This window comes from Amphiprion ocellaris, chromosome 3, assembly GCF_022539595.1.
Source record: "Amphiprion ocellaris isolate individual 3 ecotype Okinawa chromosome 3, ASM2253959v1, whole genome shotgun sequence".
Taxonomy (NCBI): domain Eukaryota; kingdom Metazoa; phylum Chordata; class Actinopteri; family Pomacentridae; genus Amphiprion; species Amphiprion ocellaris.
In genome coordinates this window covers 20,947,648-20,968,652 of record NC_072768.1, presented here as the reverse complement: position 1 = coordinate 20,968,652, position 21,005 = coordinate 20,947,648, and the positions used below count along the sequence as shown (strand labels likewise).

At 38.3% G+C, this 21,005-nt stretch overlaps 2 protein-coding genes across 7 annotated transcripts; one reads left to right on the top strand and one right to left on the bottom strand.

Annotated features, from left to right (window-relative positions):
• Positions 1 to 1,491: 1,491 nt before the first annotated feature.
• Positions 1,492 to 6,027, bottom strand: LOC111576350 (nuclear receptor-interacting protein 3). 3 transcript variants are annotated; one of them, XM_023281971.3, is made up of 7 exons: positions 5,709 to 6,027; positions 5,135 to 5,308; positions 4,864 to 4,946; positions 3,410 to 3,549; positions 3,258 to 3,310; positions 3,006 to 3,094; positions 1,492 to 2,151 (listed from the first exon to the last, which is right to left on the bottom strand). In XM_023281971.3, exons 1-7 carry the CDS (start codon positions 5,874 to 5,876, stop codon positions 2,136 to 2,138), a joined length of 723 nt encoding a protein of 240 aa, XP_023137739.2. In that variant the 5' UTR covers positions 5,877 to 6,027; the 3' UTR covers positions 1,492 to 2,135. The 3 variants fall into 3 exon arrangements, with proteins under 3 accessions (XP_023137739.2, XP_054863530.1, XP_054863534.1); XM_055007555.1 differs by having other exon boundaries at positions 1,492 to 2,167; positions 3,007 to 3,094; XM_055007559.1 differs by having other exon boundaries at positions 1,492 to 2,167; positions 3,007 to 3,094; positions 4,870 to 4,946.
• Positions 6,028 to 9,188: 3,161 nt separating this feature from the next.
• Positions 9,189 to 20,816, top strand: znf143b (zinc finger protein 143b). 4 transcript variants are annotated; one of them, XM_035953604.2, is made up of 15 exons: positions 9,189 to 9,656; positions 10,829 to 10,919; positions 11,470 to 11,658; positions 11,891 to 11,971; positions 12,786 to 12,982; positions 13,538 to 13,606; positions 13,698 to 13,814; positions 14,001 to 14,076; positions 15,145 to 15,270; positions 15,928 to 16,107; positions 16,316 to 16,543; positions 16,702 to 16,850; positions 18,690 to 18,842; positions 19,194 to 19,322; positions 20,458 to 20,816. In XM_035953604.2, exons 1-15 carry the CDS (start codon positions 9,570 to 9,572, stop codon positions 20,539 to 20,541), a joined length of 1,956 nt encoding a protein of 651 aa, XP_035809497.1. In that variant the 5' UTR covers positions 9,189 to 9,569; the 3' UTR covers positions 20,542 to 20,816. The 4 variants fall into 4 exon arrangements, with proteins under 4 accessions (XP_035809497.1, XP_023137713.1, XP_023137714.1 ...); XM_023281945.3 differs by having other exon boundaries at positions 10,804 to 10,919; XM_023281946.3 differs by having other exon boundaries at positions 9,610 to 9,656; positions 10,807 to 10,919.
• Positions 20,817 to 21,005: the final 189 nt, after the last annotated feature.

Below are 21,005 nucleotides of genomic sequence, written 5' to 3'. Positions count from 1 at the left end.
TCACCTGCTTCACCTGCCTGCACTCTGGTTTGCTGATTGCTACAATGAGTTTCAGCTGCAGCAATCAGGTCACACCATTCACCTGTTCTCCACCTCACCTCCACTATTTAAACCCTGCTCATTCATTCACTCCCTGCCGGATCATCGACCCACATACCCTCAAAGATTCACATCCTACTTCGATTCTGTTTCCCCCCACCAAGCCTGCCACCTCCGGACTGCTTTAGCCCCATGGACTCTGTTGCTTTCCCCCCTCCTGGATTTCCCCTTCTTGGACTCTATTTTGCTCCAACCTGTTCATGGATTTTCCCCAGCCTGTTTTCCCCCTCAGTTCTCAGTTTCCCCATGTCGTGAGTACCCCTACCCAGCTTAGTTTTTGTAATTCAGTTCAGTTTTGTAAACTTCCGTTTTTTTGTATTTATAGAGTTAGAGTTTTAGTAGTTGGTTAAGTTCTGTTCCCCCCAGTTCCATTCCCCACTAATGTATTGGTTCAGTTGTTGTTTAAATAAATTTTTCAGTTATTCACCTGTCAGCCAGTTCTGTGTGTCTGCGCTTGGGTTCTCCTGCTTCCCCCGCCCGTAACACTTCAAGTTTCAAAAGCATAATTATCTAAAATAATAGGGCATGTTATTGGATTATAATTACTGATATATCAATGTGTAAATGAGTCTGATGTTGTGGATAGTGAAGGTGAGGCTAATATAAATTATCTTTATAAATGCCTTCATATTCTGCTGGGTGGCAGATTAATGAAGTCTTCTGTTGACCTAAACCAATACAACATAACTTATTTATTCAGTATACTTTATTTTATTAAGCTGAATCTACAAAATAATCAAAGCTGCCAGATAAATGTAATGAGACAAAGCATGAAGCCCTGAAAAATGGAAAGTGCCTCAAAACTGTATTTAAATTGCACTTGAGTAAATGTACTCAATTACATTCCAGCACTGATACAGAGCACTTCACACATGTACAGAGAAGCAGCAACATATGAGTCTTTTCTTGTTATTTACTCTGAACTGAAAGCTAGCACAAGTGTATTAGAAAACACAGACAGAGTATATTACCTTCAGCTCTTGTGTTGCTCCCAGTCAGCTGCAGACGACAACTTCACCTCATTGTTGATGCTGGTTTCCATGGAGAAATGCTCAGGACCGAGTCAGTCTTCTTCATGGCCACTGGAGGGGCTGTTCACCTGCCAGTCAGCTGCTCAGAGTCCGTTACCAAACAGCACCGTCACGTTGACGCTGCTGTGGTTCGGCCGTACTGAAAAAGCATCTCTGAGAAATGACACTGGTCCCTGCTGGTGTGTCACGACTTTTCTCCTGCTAACCTTCTTCTGTTTTGCCTCTAATTAACAGCTTTAATTATGTCAGACTGCCTTTAGCTGCACCCAGTTTCATAAATGGTTCTCAGATTGAATAGCGCAGGGACACGTTATGCAAGATTTTCTAGGGGCTATATGAAGAATTGAACAAAGAGAAAAAGTTGTCTCATAATTTGGCATTTTATTTGATATTCAGTGCTGCACTTTTGCTACAGTCATCATATGATAAACATATCACAAGTGTCACTAACATTCTGTAAACATTAAAAGGCAGTGACCTCAATGCAAATACATGTCTCAGACTAGAAAATACATTTACAACGTTATAAAATACAGTAGATAAACAGGTAACCTGCTGATTGTGCTAAACTTATCAGCTACACAACTTCCAAATGTGTTCTCCATGGCTGATTTCCAGCTATAAATGTAGAATACTACGTCTGGCAGAACAATATGGGATATAAGGGCTATAAATCACAATTCTATCAGAATCTTAAAGGCTACAGCACTACAGCTTTTGTTAACTACCTGCACAGCACGTACTACTGTAGTGACAGCTAATACAATATATTCTGGGCTACAAGAACGCCGATGCTACATGAGGAAGTGCTAGTGAGTCAACAGCTGTATTTACGTAAAAATCTGTGAAGTCATTGTGGAGCATCTGACTCCAAAATGCACCAAACAACATGGCAGAGAGAAAGTAAGAGTATGTGAAGTGAGAAATCTGAAGTTCCCCAAAGAGGCATCTATTTGAAAGAGTAAATATTTCTATTGCTACTAGTCAGTGTGTGTGACAGGAAGATCAGTAATCCAGGTCTCTGAAGTCAGAGGAGCAGCCGTGTCAAAAGGAGAGAAGAAGAAGCAGAAAAGGATTGGTTAGACTAATTTGTAGAACATCTGGTTTCCCTATTTTAATTTGTATTGGTTCTCTGTTGTCAAAGTTCTCAAATCTAAGTTGTATTTTGTAATAGAAAACTGCCCTTATTATAAGTGCCCTTTTTAAAATATAAGTCCCTTTTTAAATAACTCATTTACTTGTACAAGAGTATAGATATTTTGCATTGATTTCCAACATCTGTTGGGCTGAACCAATTCTTCATCCCAAGTGATGCACAACTCTATCTACCAAAAGCTTAAAACATGCAACGAAATAGCCTTTTGGGCTCTAAATGCACTGTTGTTTGACTTGATGACAATTACTGACATACATTATATACCTACGTATACACTACTGTTCAAAAGTTTGGGGTCACCCAGGCAATTTCATGTTTTCCATGAAAACTCACACTTTTATCCATGTGCTAACATAATTGCACAAGGGTTTTCTAATCATCAATTAGCCTTTCAACACCATTAGCTAACACAATGTAGCATTAGAACACAGGAGTGATGGTTGCTGGAAATGTTCCTCTGTACCCCTATTCCATTAAAAATCAGTCATTTCCAGCTAGAGCAGTCATTTTCCACATTAACAATGTCTAAACTGTTTTTCTCAATAATTTAATGTCATCTTCGTTGAAAAAACAGCTTTTCTTTCAAAAATAAGGACATTTGTAAGTGACCCAAACCTTTGAACAGTAGTGTAAATGAACTGAATGAAGTATAATTCAGGGTGAACCTCAAAGAGGACATGCATTCTCTCAAACATAAAATGACACAGTAATCTTCCTACCTTTCATTGAGTGGCTTTATGGCAAACTGAACCTGCTCCCTCATGGTTGTCCCAAACACCAGCATTTGCTTGTCGGTGTCGATTACACACTTCAAAACAGACAGTATGCCAAAATGTTACACATTTACATTGATACTCTGCAGATATCTTCTATCTTTTTTATCCTATGTTGCTAATTCAACTTTAATGTCCCCAGTGGGTTTGGATGACTGAGTGCAAGTCAAAGGTGGTGGTGGAAATGAGATGATTTACCTTGAGTGCCTTTAGAGTCTTGCTGCCCAGGGACAGGAAAGGCTTGTTACTCTCTGAAAATAAATGTAATTGGTGGACATTAATGTTATGATATTAGGACTTAGAAGTAGCTATGCCGTTTTTACTCATATATAGATCATTTTCCTCCTTACCCACGATGGCAAATGAACACATTATCCTGAGTTGTCCGATGGTCAAGCTGAGCTCCTTGATGCGACCATCGATGCAGAGCTTACGCTGAAATGGGAAGCCATCTGTCTCCATTTTGTTCTCTTCGACGTATTCTTTTAAACTTGGAGGGAAACAAAATTAATTAAGCATTATGTTTCCTCTAGCCATCAGAGTGTTTGCATTTAAGAGCCTTTATTATGTCACAGCTGCTCTGTTGTCCATGTAAAAGGGCTGCAAACTCCCAAAGCCCACAGCAAAGATATAACACGGCTTCTTATCTGTCTGAAAGGATTCATTTGAAGTTTAGGCTTTTCTTCTGTTACTTAGCTAATTTACTAATTTGGAAAATATCTCTATATACAAATGAATTCTTTACACTGATAACATTAACTTTACAAACGCTTGCAAGGTCCTAAAAGTATGCAGATGAACAAACGATCAACTAACTTCCAGCAGATAAAGTGAAAGTGAATGTGTTCTAAAGTAATGCTTCACATGGATCTGCAAAGAATGTCTAAGGAGCTGATCTTAATGAAGATTTTCTCCAGTTCTGTGGTGCAATAATCCCTTCCTGTTGTTTTCTGGTTTCTTGTGACATCCTTCACTGCTTTGCACTGACAGTGTTAAAATATTTCTGCTTTTTTAAATTAATAAATGAAAGAATTTTGAATTTCATGTTCCATCATAAGGCTGCACAGTGGCCTGGTGGAAGGACTTTCGCCTTGCAGCTTGAAGATCCCCGGTTCGCGTCCCCACCTTCCTGGGAACTTTCTGCATGTAGTTTGCATGTTCTAACTGTGCATGTGTGGGTTTTCTCCAGGTACTCCAGCTTCCTCCCACAGTCCAAAAATATGCTGAGGTTAACTGATAACTCTAAATTGTGTGTGATCTAAATGTAGCCCTGTGATAGACTGGTGACCTGTCCAGGGTGTCCCCTGCCTTCACCCTAAGTCAGCTGGGATAGACTCCAGCCCCCCCACCCTAATGAGGATTGAGCGGTGTGTAGATAATGGAAGGACAGATGGATGTTCCATCATACAGTACATTATCACATTACTCTTCCTGATGCCTTTCACTGGTTTCACTTTACAACAATATCTGGGGTGGCCTTACACTGATGTATTCAGAGATCTGGGGTTATAGTAAATAACAAGCATTGGCTCATTTTAATTTGTACAGTTGACCAATGAGAGCAGACTATACTTTCTGGAGTATAAAGAAACTGGAGCTAAAATGGGGCATTTCACAGATGGTGAGAAAAGGCAGCGCAGCGATGTATACATGAGGAAAGATCATATGTTTTTGGAACAAAGCATGTAAACATATACCATCATTAAATCATACATCTGAAAATGTGCACAATCAGGGCTCTTCAATTAGCCTTAAGGTACTGAAAGTCAAGTAGGCAAATAATGAGAATGTGCAGTGATCTCACCCTAACCTCCCCACAGTCAGTGAGGACATCAGGTTCAGCTTGCAGCCTGTATCAATCAGCACATTCAGCTCCTGTCCTAAACACTGCAAACACACAGAGAAGGGGGACGCAGAGATGGAGACAGAAAGAAAAAACATCACTTGAACAAAGAGTTCACAGCCATTATTTGTGTCTTAAACAAATAAAGACGTCTAATCAATGTTACTGACTACAACCGTGACACAATAACTTCTTTAAAGAAACATCTCTCAGTAGTTTAATCCCCACCTACCTTGCATGGTACATGGATGAAGTCTTCCTCCTCCTCCTTCTCATCCTCATGTGAATTTAAATTCTTGCAGCTCAGATGGATTCCTCCACCGTTTGGTGTGACCCCACACATGCTCGTCCTGCCTCGGCTCAGCTTCGCCTCCAGCAGGCGCTTCTGGAGAATATTGTGTGGCTGCTACAGTAGAGATAACAACAATATGAGCATGAATCAATGTTAAAAAAAACTGATCAATGTTGAGTTGGACCTTGATGTAAGATAACACTACAATTACAGTATGCATACAGCATAAGAACCTTCTGGCAAATTCTGTGAAAAGGTGTGAAACATTGAGCTACTTTATATGAATGCATCAGTTTTAGACCATTTATGATTCCCCTAATATCATATATGCTGTTTCACTGCATTACTATACGAGCTACAAATTCCAAAAATATATAATGATACATGAAGGATTATGAAATTGTGGTAAATAAAATAAGACGCAGTGACTCTCCCATCATCATTATTTGCATTAGTTTACATTTCAAGTTGATGAATTAATTATCTAAAAGTGTGGCCTTTGATATAAGCTCACCCCTTGTTTAGACGTGCCGAGTTTCTTCAGTCCATCCAGAGGCAGCAGATCAGCCGAGTCCTTGTGGAGGAACTGGATGGCTTGTTTGATCCTCCTCTGCTGCCTCAGAGCCGCAGCATCCAGGACCCCCGAGTCCCTCCGGTCCTCCGTCCGCATCCCCGGGAACATGTCGGCGGCTGTGAGAGTCAGAACCGGGCGGTGTGTCTGTACGTTCCCCGGTTCTCCACCTGCATGCACACAACTGATCTAAGGAGGAATCCCCAGTGCGTGAAGCCCACTAGAGAGGAGACTCCCCCATCCTGACAGCGCAGAGGACGTGGTCAAGACAGACATGCTAGAACACTACTTCCGGTGTGAACCTTCTAAATAAAACTTGTCACATGCAGCAATTATTAGGCCGTTTTCATTCTCTTTTAAGCAGTAGCGTGGTGAAAATGACAGATTCACGAGTTGTTTATCTGAGACACACAGGAGGTGTAAATAACGTTTTACTCTACTCCTCATTTTTCTGCCAACAAAGTACAAAATCTATAAGATCTACTTTTGAATAAAGTAGATCTTATCTTAAAATGCTGCATCATCAGAGTGGGAACCACTTCTAGATGTTTTTGTCTTTATTTCCCCGATGGTCCATATTAGACATCCACCAGTCTAGGCTGTCTACACTGTAAAACAAATGTAAAGCAACAGTAATATTTATCTCACAAGACAGCAATATTCCATGATCACAATTTTCATTTTACATTAAATCATGTGTATTTCAATGAAGGATATTTAACTATAAAAACAAACAAAGAAAACAAAACAAACAAATCTCTGTACAGATTTCTTTTTTTTTTTCAAATGTCACTAACTTTATCTAATTCTAGAAATACATCTTCAGTACTGACGTTAATTTAAAAGTTTAATCTACTAAAGTCTACAAAAAGGGAAACAGCTCATAGATGTATTAAGTTTTTACAGTGAATGTTAGCCAGAATAAAAACTTGCTACTTTTTAAAATGTTAATATGCTACAGTAAAGTAGACTATAACTGTCCAAAAATAATGACTTGCTGGATGTGGGTTTGCCAGTGTTTCGCATTATAATAACAATTTGTTATAATGCTATTACTATCATTGTCCTCGTTTTAAGCTGTTATGTAGACGCCTGATTAAGACATCAGGAGCAATGAAAAAACTACCGTCAAATTCCTTGTACGTGGACACACACATACGTGGTTAATAAGCTTTTATTTTGACACAAGCTCTCTGTATCGTGCAGTTTGTGTTTTGGTGTCTTTGGTTGGACTTGACATAGCTTTTGCCTGCCTGAAAACAATGAAACATGCGTCACTTTTGGATCGTGACTAGAAAGTCTTGATTTTGCTATTAAGAATTGTATGATAGTTTTACATTACAGAAAGCACATCATATTCATTAAGCAGAATTTGAAAAGGAATACAGGCCTCCACCAAAAACTCTAAAAGTCATCATGCATAAACATTGCATCATTTATTCTAAGTGACCTGAGTCTGATTCTTTTTTCAGGTTGGAAATTTATCACTTTGTTACACGTCAGCACATGTTCTTAGGAAGCAGGTGTGAAAGAAGCTTTTACCTGAGTAAAAGTACTACACAGAAAAATGAAAAACACAAAACTCCTGCATTAAAATCCTGAAAATATATTTCCAGTGTTACAGTATTAAAATAAAGAAAATGGAAAAAAAAATATTATTACTTATACATTAATGTGTAAAAAGCATTTTCATTTTTAACAGTTTTGTTTTGGGCCACAGTTAACAGTTATCATTATTAAACTGTCATCTCCTCAACAAACAGTTAATTGAATGTGTGGTTTGTAAAACCTCAAAAACTATGACACCCCCACATCTTTGTTTTGTCTAACCACCATCCATACCTCAAAATTATTAGAAATAAATTAAGACAAGGAAAGTAATTAAAAGAAACAGCAAATAATATTAATTAGGACCCTGATGGAATGCTTTCGCCCAAAAGTATCGCATTTTTGAAGGCCTGAACATGTTGATAAACTCATGAAAATTTGCACACACATCAGAGCTGGCAAATATATATATATATAATTTATGAAACTTGCACATGTGTGTGGTAAAATGACTCCATAGAGCCCCCTGCAACATGTGTACCATCTACTATGGGCAGGATGTTTCAAATACATCTACTAAATTTGGTAGGCATATGTAGCACGTCAGGGCGCACAAAAAAGCCAGCAGCACCCATACCCTAAACCCAACATCAAATCCACCATTGTGCTTTAACTGTGAGATTTTTTGTTATTTTTGCTCATTTTCAGGGGTTACATCCTCGTAGGGGGTAATTTGGCCAGTATAAGTAACAGGTTGTAGTGATGAAAAGTTATCAAAATCTTCCACAAAAATCAAACGGCATTGCCATGGCAGCCTCCTGAAGTTGATGCTTTGCCACGAAAGAGGTAGTGCTGTCTAACTTCCCTGTACATGCTCCAATCTACCTCCAACTTTATCTGTCTGATCAGAGTCCTGTCCTGATGGAGTAGGGTATGTCTGCAGAGCCGAAGGCTGCACTTGTGGGACTGTGATGTACCACAGGAAGTAGCAGCATTTCTCTCCATGATGGACAAAAGTCACAATGTGAGTACTCATCGTGAATCGTTTAATTGTTTAACATTTCTGATGTCTTCATTTGCTCAACATGTTTCAAATTAGTTACCAAATAATTTTCTATTAATGAACCAATAGATAACTGGACTAGTCATTTCAGCTCTACATGCATTTTATTCCAGGCAGGGTAATCCATAACACAGCATCATATTCAAGGAGCTGTTCATATATTTTGCTTGCAACACTCTTCGTCTGTACAGTCTCTGAAGCTGTCCAATGAATTATGTAAGTAGTAAGAATAAAGTATAATATTCCATAACAATGTGCAGTTGAGCTGAAGCAACATTTAAAGAAAAATACTCAAAGTACACATACCACATATTTGTGTTTAGCCTTAACAAAGTACTGGATAAAATGTAGCTCCACCACCATTAAAGAACTAATGCCATCTGTCATTAGATGATATATCTTAGAGCTTCTCTAACCTTTTTAAATTCAAAAATTAATCCTATTTGTAATATTAGTATTAATCGTCAATGTTAGAGTATTTATCTTTCCAATATTGTACGTATACCTCATATTTCTACATTATAACATGTACTAATATACAAATACCGTGTCATGCTGTAACACGTTTATAGTCAAGCCTCATTTGAGTAATTTCTCATTTGGAGATCTATCTATCTATCTATCTATCTGTCTATCTATCTGATATTCAGGAAGTAAATGTCCTGTTTTGAACGTTTCTGAAGATGCCTGTGAGTTAGTATTTCAGTTGTGCTGTGTGTAGTTTGTACTGTCAGCTGTCAGTTGGACATTTCATCCCACAGAGGCTCTTTTCACTGCATTGCCCACATTCCCCCTTTTTTTCCCACACGACCTTGTTTTCAACATGGATGCCGAAAAACCTTCCCACACATCGCTGTTTATGCTGCCGAAGAACCGCTACAACCACATTCTGTGGTGCACGGTGGCTCGGAATCTACAGAGTGGGCTGACTGCCGTCTTACTTTGAAACTTAAATATTTATTTTATACGACGACGAAGCGCATTTACAGTCTAAAGCCCGAGACAATACGAAAACCGACGCGGAATGGCGTCTGCCAGGGGCCCGGGAGGCTGAATAACAGCAACACAGGCTCGAGAGGACACGATGGACACATACGCTGACCAATAGGAGTGGGATTTGGGACCATCTAACCAATCACTTTTCCTCAATAGTGAATAGGCGGGACAGCACTCGAAGGACTGTGCTGTCATACATGTTCCCGGTTTGTGGACATCGCCGATCGTTTCCTGCACTGTTGCATGGTGGTCGAACAGGAGGAATTGTTGGAAATTTTTCGGAGGTTAGTATATAAATTGGTTTTTACCCAGTGTGCATTATTCCCACAGCCATCTCTGTGAACGGGAGTGACAAGCTACTGCAGGGATTCAGTCGGAGAATGGAAAATGCTGTTGTATTAAACAATAAAACTGACATTCACCGAGCCAAAATGCTTATGTTATCATTAATTAGCTCAGGGATTGCTCGTTCTTGTTACCTAACTGCGTCGCTAGTTAGTCGAACTCGGCTTGAAGCTTTGCGGAGAGAGCTAGCTAGCCAACCAGCTGTCATACAGAGCCAGCTCGGGCTCCACTTACCCGTTTATGACAACTGTACCCTCGTTAACTATAATATTTTAGAGACAGTTCGCTAAGAACCGCTGAAAAAGTGACAGCACTGGTTGGCGTAGTTAGCACCGCTGTTAGCATAGTGGCTAGTTGGCCAACTCCGTTATGACATATCGTTTCGGCGGCTGTAGCTGCAAGTGTTTGACCATTTAGACATGCTGTCAATGTGCTAACAGAACAGCCGTAGTGTCGCACTGCTGCCGCTTCAATACAGTTGTTTGGTCATGTTTTATAACGGAGTGACAAATGTGGCAAGTCATAGTTGTGCTACATCTTAGCTAGCTAGCCCAACATGCTACATTCAAACCAACTAGCGCCAAAAACAGATGAGCAGTGACAGACTGATGTTACAGCCCATTCAGGTAGTGGGTACTCATTCACCTCTGAAGTAAATGCTGGCTTGCCACTATTTTGAGGAACTCTTATGTAGCTCATAGTCAATTCTGCCGATAATAAAATTAGCTAATGCTAACTTGCATGCTTAAAATGAGAAGGTAAACATGTCAGTTGATGTCTGATGAATCTACAGTAGAAGTAAGAGCTTTGTTGTATCTTTTTGTCCCTGTGTATGACACGTTAATGTCATTCATGTTTAATCAGTTATGATACATCATACCTGTGCTCATTTATACTCAGCTTCTAGTAGTAAGCTTGTCTTGTAAATTGTGTATTAGCTATTACCTAACAAATGTTTGCCTGTCATCAGCACATTGTTGCAAAGGATCTCTATTTTTCAGTGACTGCATCACTGTGTGTCTGTGTTTACTGGCCTGTGGTCACCAATATATGTTTCAAATGAATCTCCTCCATCTATCACTCCAGCAGCTAAAGTATGCTCTTGGCCCAGATAAACCGGGACTCCCAGGGTATGGCAGAGTTTCACGATGCAGATGGGCAGCCAGTCACACTCTGTCTTACAGAGGCCGTGACAGTAGCAGGTGAGCTCCCAAACTTAAACTTGTCATTGCTATAACTCATTTGCTGTCAGCATTAATTGAATGATTAAAAGATACACAATAAATTGCTCTAAGTCAACCAGAAAAAGAGGATGGGTAAAGTGTCTTCTGTCTAAAGGTAGCAGAAGTTTGGGTGAGAAACAGTTACTGCACTCTCAGAAACTAAAACAATTGTGAAAGTCTTTTAAGCAAGAGACAAAAGTAGAGGTTTAACAGTTGGGCAGTGCGATTAGCTTTTAGAGGAAATGATCTGTCATATGCGTTATTCATGACCTAAATTGAATAGCCATATTTTGAGAATATAAGAAGGATGATTCAGTGATGTAAAAATACAAAAATTCCATCTTAAAAACACACTTTAATATTGTGTTAGTTGATGAAATTTGTCATATGATAGCTTCGCAAAACAAATTCATGTCAGACTTTGTTCTCTTTTTGCCCTTTCGGAAAGTTAAGTAAATCTGCCATAAAGTGCTTTTCTTACTTTCTAAACTGACATTTCAAGTGTTGCCACCCTCAAATCATTTCCCAGATGGTGATCAGATGGACAGCATTGACACAGTGAGCCTGCAGGCTGTGACTCTTGCTGACGGATCGACTGCATATATCCAACATGACTCCAAAGCCTCCTTTTCTGACGGACAGATTATGGACGGCCAGGTGATCCAGCTGGAGGACGGCTCTGCTGCCTACGTTCAGCACGTGTCCATGCCTAAAGCAGGTAAAACAAAAACCCAGTAAGGATCAATAATAATCTGTAATGAGAGAATGAAAATATTACACTGATTTTAATACCAATCGGAGGATTGAAAAGTATTCCTGATGTACCTAATTAGGTGGCACAAAGTAAAGTAGTGCGTGTCATCCCTGTGACATAATTCCTTCAAATAGGACTATGAGCGCACAGCCAGAGAGGTGAAAGTAACTAAGGTTTTCTTTCATATGTGTTTCAGGAGGGGACAGTTTACAGCTCGAAGATGGACAGGCAGTTCAGTTAGAAGATGGAACAACTGCCTATATTCACACACCAAAAGGTAAATGTTTAACACCTTAATACCTAATTTTCTGTATGAACTTCAGGTTTCTGTCATCTGTGTCTTCAAGTATTCTGAGAAATTTCTAATTTCAATAATCTCTTTTAATTGCATTCCAATGTAATGTCAATGTAATAAGAGGAACAGAGAGAAAGTAAAGAACGAGAAAAAAGATGAAGGGTTGAGATTTAGTGTTTGGCTAACCTATTTTAATTTAGTCTGCCTTTGTAATTCTTTTTTATAACACCATTGTACAACCATTAGAAAATTAATATACTTGTAAATTGGTTCGTAGCACTTTGTTCTTCAGCTAGTAGTGTGGACATTACAGTATGTTTATGAACAAGTTGCACATTTTATTCAAAATGCAATATTTCTTGGCAGCATTTAGCCAATATGTTTTTTTTTGAGTGCAGAAATACATTTTGTGGCATTTTTGTACTAGACTGACACCAAATCCATATATAAACATTATGATGTAGATCTAAGAAACCTTTTTAAAATGTGATTTTTGTCTGTTTGTTCATACTAATTGAAAAGGCTCAAAGAAGTGTAACTAATGGACCAAGAAATGTAAATGAAATGAAATAATTTTAACTCCAAGATATGGAAACCTCTTGATTTTAAATAAGTAATGCCTTATTGCTGGATGTTTTGTTTATTATTTTATACTGAGAATTTTTAAGTTTGAATGCAGGCATGTCTGAAATGGAAACCCTCTATGACCTTCTCAGTTTTCTCACTGGACCCAAGGCCATTTTTTTTTTTTAAATTCAGTTTCTTTCTCTACATCCTTCTCCTTGTTCCCGTGCAGATGCGTATGACCAGAGCGGCCTACAGGAGGTACAGCTGGAGGATGGCAGCACTGCCTACATCCAGCACACGGTGCACATGCCTCAGTCCAACACCATCCTGGCCATCCAGGCTGATGGCACCATCGCAGACCTGCAGGCTGAAGCCACGGCCATCGACCCTGAGACCATCAGCGTGCTCGAACAGTACACCACCAAGGTACAGTACGCCACCATTTGCACATTCCTGCACACTATAAATATTTCTATTACTTCTATAATCATTTGGATTTGCTACATTTGCTGCTGGTTGGTCTTATACCACTTACTGTCTACTGACTTGTAACATTTAATATTTCAAATCTTCTTTTTCCTTCTATAAAAATTTTCTACGAGTTAATGTTTACTGTACGGCACCCAAACACCAAGTTAAATTTCTCTTATGCAAAAACTTACTTGGCAATAAAATTGATTCTGTTTCTACTTGTGCAGTGTCATTGCATTGTGCCACTGGTGTTGTATTTATGCTTACATACTTGTAGATTTGTAAAATTAAACACTGAGATTGTATTTATTGTTTGTCTTTTTCAGTAAATGATGTTGTGGAGCTTTTGCTAATATACACTGTATTGACCTTCACCTGTTGTGTAGATCACATTTTTAAATACTGTACTTGTGATTTATCTTGTTAAACAAATAAAGCTGTAGATGGTTTTGAATTTTCACAATGATTCAGGGAGCTATAAGATGAAGTGTCTTGTCTTTTCCCTCTCAGGTGGAAAATATAGAAAACCCTTTGGGGTCGTTTGGCAGAGTGGAAGCAGACAATGGTGTCCACATGCGGGTACAATATCCTAATTTTTTTTAAAATCACATATTTTTACATTTTATTTAGGTTTAACATCAAGTCAACAAAGTTCTTCTTGTCTTTTCAGATTGTGCTACAGGGTCAAGACAACAGGCCAGGAAGGGTGTCAAATGTAGGAGAAAAGTCTTTCCGTTGTGACTATGAAGGCTGTGGAAAGCTCTACACCACTGCCCACCACCTTAAAGTAAGTGTAGGTGTTTTGTAGATTTGTCCGCACATCATGAGAAAAGTTTGCTGTATTGCTGTGCTTGTGCTTTTTCAAGTGTGGGAAGCAAATATTTTCCTCATAGCATCTTCCTATTCTGTGTTCAGTTACTGCTTTCCTTTTTCAGGCAGCACTGCTCAGCAGTTTTGTTTGTGTGTCCTGCAGGTACATGAGCGCTCCCACACAGGAGACAAACCGTATGTCTGTGATTACCCTGGCTGTGGGAAGAAGTTTGCAACAGGTAACTATGGCCAATTTAATGACGGCAACTAAATGTGTTGGCTTCATGTCTGAATTATCAGCACCCCGGTAATATTTCCTTTAGAGGTTGGGCCTAATAGCATTCACTTATCACTTTCAACACAGCACAAGTCTAAACTGCATGCTGCCAAATGAACAGATTGATATGGGAAGCAATGTGCTTGGGGTTGTGTGAAGCGAATTAGGGAAAGCTTTTTCCCATTGCAGCACCAGTATTGATCCAAATGCATCACAGAGAGGAAAAGACAGTTGGCATGCCTTTCTCAGTCACGTGCATAACATTTTACTTAGTACAGTTTCACATCAACAGAAAAGTCCATTAAATAAAACATTTCTGCAATGAAGACAGACTGTCACCTGTTAGATAAATCAGGTTCACAACTAATGATTCTAATCAGGGTTTTAACAAAACGTTAACAGAAGGTTAGCTGTTTGTTGTAGTCTGTTGAATTTATTAATTATATGCAGCATCAGACAGCAGCAAGGATCCATAAGAGCATCTCCAAAGCAAGACAGCTGCCTGCAATTCCACACGTGGAACAACAGCAGCAACTTTATTAATTAACAGTGATTTGTTACTTAGCGCCATTCTTCAGTTTCTCTCCCTCACTGTGATGGGTATGTCGGTAAGAAGCTGTGAGACAACCATTGCAGTGACCTATTTCTGCATTACAGAATAATGTTATTTTAATGTACTGATGAAGCCAGAAATGTTACATATGTTACATATATGTGTCTTTAACCTTCCACCTTAATGTTTATGGCAGTTTATTTATATATATATATATATATATGTATGTATTTCTGAATAGAAAGGGATTCTGGCTATGATGGGTCCTTTTCGCTAACTTAACTTTTTAATTGTAAAATCCCATAGTCACTGTAGTGATGTTCTTGTTAACAACTGAAAATAAATTAATTGTTGAGATTAAAATAAAAACTAGGATGGGTGGTTCTTGTACTGCTGTAAGAGATGATTGAACAGAAGTAACAGCATATTCACTAAGAGTAATGGCCAACTGACTGTCAATTTGTATGCCGATTTCAGGGTATGGACTGAAGAGTCATTCACGCACACACACGGGGGAGAAGCCATACAGATGTCAGGAGATGAACTGCTGCAAGTCCTTCAAAACCTCTGGAGACCTTCAAAAGCACACGAGGACTCATACAGGTACACAGCCACACCCAGAGACTCACTGACCAACCTTAATTTGTTGCAATACACAGTAAACCTAAAAAGGCGTGCAAATGTCTTATATTGCATCATAAGTCTGGCATGAGGACTGACTACCGTTTGCTCCTGCTGATAAAAGCTGCCTGGCCTTGAGGCTCTTAGTTTAATACAGAAGAGGCTGTTCGAGGAATGTTTGCAACTGAAAATAATTAATTTAAATCACACACCACTGCTTTTTTTTTTAAAAAGCACAGATTGCGGTTAAGTGCCAGGTATGGCTGAACAACTTGAGAGATTGTGTTAGATTGTTGAGTTGAATTTCTCTACAGTTACCAAAGGCCTGCGAGAGGGCGGGAACATTCATTAATAGAAGCATGATAAGTTGCAATAGTTTGCACTTTTTATTTTTAGAATGATATGGACTGATAAATGTAAAGTATTTCACAGATTATATCAACATCAGTCACGTATAACACCTGACATTCTTGTCTTTTACAGTTTCTTGAAAGCTTACAAATTTCATAGTAGTTAATTTTTTGATTGTTCTTTTGCACAATTATGAGAAGTTTTAGTGTAGTTTATAGTGTATGTAGCTTTAAAAACTGTTAATTGATTGCTTTTCTTCTATTGTCCGTCCCATCTCTTGTTTTGCAGGAGAGAAGCCTTTCAAATGTCCCGTTGAAGGTTGCGGCAGGTCGTTTACCACCTCCAATATCCGTAAAGTTCACATCAGAACACACACCGGAGAGCGGCCATATTATTGCTCTGAGCCAAGCTGTGGACGGTCATTCGCCAGTGCTACCAACTACAAAAACCATATGAGGATTCACACTGGTGAGTCATTCTACACATTAGCCTGTTGTTTTGGCTCCTCCAACTAACTCAGTAACTCAACAAGCTGTCAACAGTTTAGCTCCTTTAACATGCCTGCAAATAAAGTGCATAATAATTCTAGAGGTCCTGCTGTAAAAATAGGTTTTTATAGCTTTATATAATTACTGTTATTAAATAAAACCCATTGTCTGCTTTCTTACTTCTCCAGGAGAGAAACCCTATGTGTGCACTGTTCCTGGTTGTGAAAAGCGCTTCACAGAATACTCAAGTCTATACAAACACCATGTTGTTCACACACCCTGCAAACCGTACAACTGCAACCATTGTGGGAAAACCTACAAACAGATCTCCACTCTCGCTATGCACAAACGCACAGCACACAACGACACAGAGCCCATTGAGGAGGAGCAAGAAGCCTACTTTGAACCCCCAACAGGTCAGTGTGAATATAACAATGTAGGAAAAACGCCTTAAATACTATTTTTGATGGAATGCTGTGAGATGTGTAAGATTAGATTTAAGCTTCAGTCTAATGATAGTTATAATGTAGAGACTTGGTAACAACTTTGAATGAATTTTCTACTGTTGAGTCAGATGCCATCGATGACCCTAATGTGAGCTACACAACGGCGGTGGTGGAGGCTGATGACTCCGGCTCAGAGCAGGTTCCAGTAGAGACCTCAGACATGGTTGGTCAGCAGCATGTTGCCTTGGTAACGCAGGAGGATGGAACACAACAGCAGGTAACAGAATGCAGTGACATCACAAATGATAAACATGTCAAAGATTAGTACAGCTTGGATTCATATGATGATACAGAAGTTTTTCTGACAAAATTTATATTGTGACTATAAGACAGCATTAAACGGTGGGGCTATGTACAGACACACACATACTGGTTAGTCTTGTAGTAGAACGACAAGCTGAGCTGTAACACAGGTATCTACACATTAACTCTCTCAAAGGCCCATAAATGTGCTTCTAGCGTCTTTCAAAATGCTGCTATTAGTGCTACCATCTCTTCATCTGTGTTCATGCTACACCGACTGGTAGTCAGTCTCCTCGGTGTCCCGACTAGTAATGTCATTCACTAAGCAGCCAGGAGGCTACGCTGGTCACAGTCACTGCTCCCTGACTTGTCTTTTGCATATTTTAAATTTGCTCAGAGAGAGGCTTCTTGCAGGATTTGAGAGTGTAGTTACTCTTTTAAAACTGCCTTTAAGTGGCTGTTTGGACTATATTTGTCTTCAGTTAAATTAATTAGGGTCACCACTAGACAGAGACATCTGTTATAAAAATGTATGGGCAAATTTTTAATAATAGTCTACATCTGATGACAAATAATATTAAAAACAAAGTAAATGGGATGCCACCTTTGAGAACAAAAATGTATTATAGGCTTGTTTAACAAATTTCTTTACTAGATCTGAACAACGACCATAATCCAGTGTTTATATGGCTACTTATACTAAATTAACTCAAAGAAGTGATGTGAATGTGATGTGAATTATTGTAACACAATATAACAAATTCAAATATGTGATTAAAAGAGGACTAAAGCACTTTAAATGATCCCAAATAATAATAATAATGATAATTCATAATATACTATATTTGATTAAATGAACCACTTTGTACATGAATACATCAGAGCCCAAAGTTCAGAGCTTAATGCTACATTGGCACACCAGTCAAGTGTGATTGTCTTATATCAGCCTGTGGACTAATCTTGTACGTAAAGAAACGGAGCCCAATTTTCTGGGAAAATTCAAAGGATATGACTTTTAAACTCCCTCCAAGTGCCTGGTCTTAATGATCTCTTTTCTGCTTCTCTGCTTTGCCAATAGTGTCAGGTTTTTTCACACTGGGAGAAATTTTGGTGTCTCACAAAGTAGGCTACACAATTAATTGAATATTAATGAAAAATTTGGCTTCCTACAGTTAAATAAACATGATCAGCTGAAATACCTATGCCTAAAATGTGCAATCCACTCATTTAAATTTTATTTCAAATTTATTCATTTAAAATTTGATTAGATTTTGCCCTAAGAGATGGCCTTAATTCAAGTGAAAAAGAGCCTCTATTTTATTTTATTTTATTTATTTTATTTCAAGTCCCGTTCAAGATTTGTACAATACCAAGAATGTAGCCCAAAGTGTAAGTCAAAGCAGTGATCTGTTTAAAGAAATGTGAAAGTGCAGTAAAAATCTTTTGTCCCTAAAATCAATGAATAATCATTATCTCAGCATTAGTGAAAATAGTTATTGTCATTATAGGCATAATTACACAGCAATTCAACAGAATATACACGTACATTTCTATATTACATAACTAATTAATTTTTATTTTTATTTATTTATTTATATATATATATATATATATATATATTTTATTTTTATATATATATATATTTTTTTTTAATATATATATATATATATATATATATATATATATATTTTTTTTTTTTTTTATATATATATTTATATATATATATAAAAAAAACTTGTATTAACTAGTATTGTGCCAGAAGTATTTACTGTGAAAGTGAATGTTCCTCACTCTGTGTTGTGTTTCACATCAGGTCAGTATTTCTGAAGCAGACTTACAAGCTATGGGTGGCACAATCACCATGGTAACGCAAGAAGGCACAACCATAACAATCCCAGCCCACGAACTGGCCACGCAAGGCGCGCACTCTGTTACCATGGTAACAACAGATGGCTCAGATGAACAGGTAAACAGTTGCTCCAGCTCTCAGTTGCCTGTACAATAATATCAGAAGAATAAGTTTTTTTCCAACTGGCTTATATGGGAAGTTAAATAAAGTGTTAATGTATAATTCAGTTACCTGAGCTGAATGTATTTGGAAAAAAGCCAGAATCTTAGCACAAGAGAATCTATTGTGTCAAAGTCACTTAAATTCGGAAAGAACTTAAAATATTACAATCTAGGGAAACGGAGACACCTCAGCAGTCTTCAGGTCTTTCCTGGTGAACCTCCATTATGACACTACATGTAGTTTATAGTCGATTTGGGACCCAAGACCAGAGCTGTAACTTCAGTACCATGTTTCTGTTGCCCCCAGGTGGCCATCATGACTCCTGATATGGCCTCATTCCAAACTGTGGAGGAGGCAGGCTACAGCCAAGAGCAGGATGATATTCATCGTGTCACGTTACTGGCCACCTCCAATGGCACTCACATTGCTGTGCAGGTTGGTAGACCAACACTGTAGGAGTGATTTAACTGGTGAATTAACTTTGTGAATTTGTTCAGTTTACTTTTTAGAGAAGAGAATTGCGTACTTCTGCTGCATCAGGTCATTGCAATTAAGAAGATGGCACATATGTACGATTTGTTAGAAAAAGCAAAATGTAGAGATATCCTTTATAGATTGGTGTTGGATCCTCAGAGTAATTTCTGTCAGTGTATTTTATTTTTGCTAAACACAACATTAAGTGTTATTGTTTTTTTGTTTTGTATAGTTATTATTTATATGATACTGACAATAATTTAATGTGATACTGAATGCGGTTTCAGTCAGGACTAAGGGTATTTAAAATAGTCTCCCTGAAATAATCCCCTCCCAGGCCCTACCCTGCTGCACTATTTGCTTAAATGTTTCAATAGAAACCATGGGTAGGAGGGGTTGAGCTCATGAAGTAAGTGTGCTGTTACCATCTTGGTGATGCATGAAGTTAGGGATAAAACTTACATCCAGGATGCCCAAGTTTACATGTAATCCAAATTTGTGATATCAGTCTTCTACTGCAGAAGAGGAAGCAAATGCTGTAAGTATATGTTATAGCTGTGTTTTTTTTAAAAATTTTTTTACACCTACACAAAAGTTTATCACCAAAAGCAGAGGGAAATAAGTGGGAATTTAATTGCATACAAACGGGTATTTTCAATTGATAGGCTGACCAAGTCTCTAAACAAATAAACTCACTACATTATAGAAATGTATATTCATTCAGAAACACATGTGTTTTAGCTACATATTACACTATTATATTCAGTTTGAATACTATGTTAACTTGTTTGGCTGAAAACCCCTGAGGGCTGCAATTGCAGGTCTCATGACCGACCCTTTTTTCTCTTCAGACTGCTGTTCTTTAACAGCTTCTGCTCTTACTCTTGTGTTAATTACAAAGCAAACACTTCTTTTGCACCATGTGACAGGCACCCATGAAATTCAGCAGCCTCTAACACAATCGGTCACTGTCAGAGCTAGGATTGTCTTTTAAAGGGGTGGCAGTGTAAACAGATAAACTGAGTAGTACTGACCGATTAGCAGGGGTCATTACAATGTCAGTCAATGTCTGTATTGTTTTTCTATTTCTCTGTAGCTCAGTGATCAGCCTTCGCTGGAAGAAGCCATCAGAATAGCGTCAAGAATACAGCAAGGAGAGTCACCAGGCCTGGATGATTGATGGACTCATTATGGACAATGATTTAGGATCAAGACCAGTTCAAATGGACTATATCAATGGGAGAAATGATGAGTCTTCCTCTATGTTTTTTCCACAAAAGAACTTAGCTTTTATGTGTACATAGGATTTTGATAACTGGAGTTCTGCTATGCTATTTTGTCCCTCAACTAAAAAATGAGAGAGGGGAAAAATGCTTTCTAATGTTTATGGTGCACAGTGCACAGTGCAGTGTACAGCTAATGCTATTTCTAATTAAAAAAATATTGTGTGATTAATTGACAGATGTTTTTTTAACACTTGAACGCTTGTTATACTTCTACCTTTACCTTTGCTCAGCGCTGAAGCTAAAAATATGCACAGGACGTACAGGTAAGGAGTGTGAAATATACAATATGTGTTGTACATTTAGGTACAAGTTACATAACATAAAAGGATATTTCTGCTAATTAATAATATTAAATTGT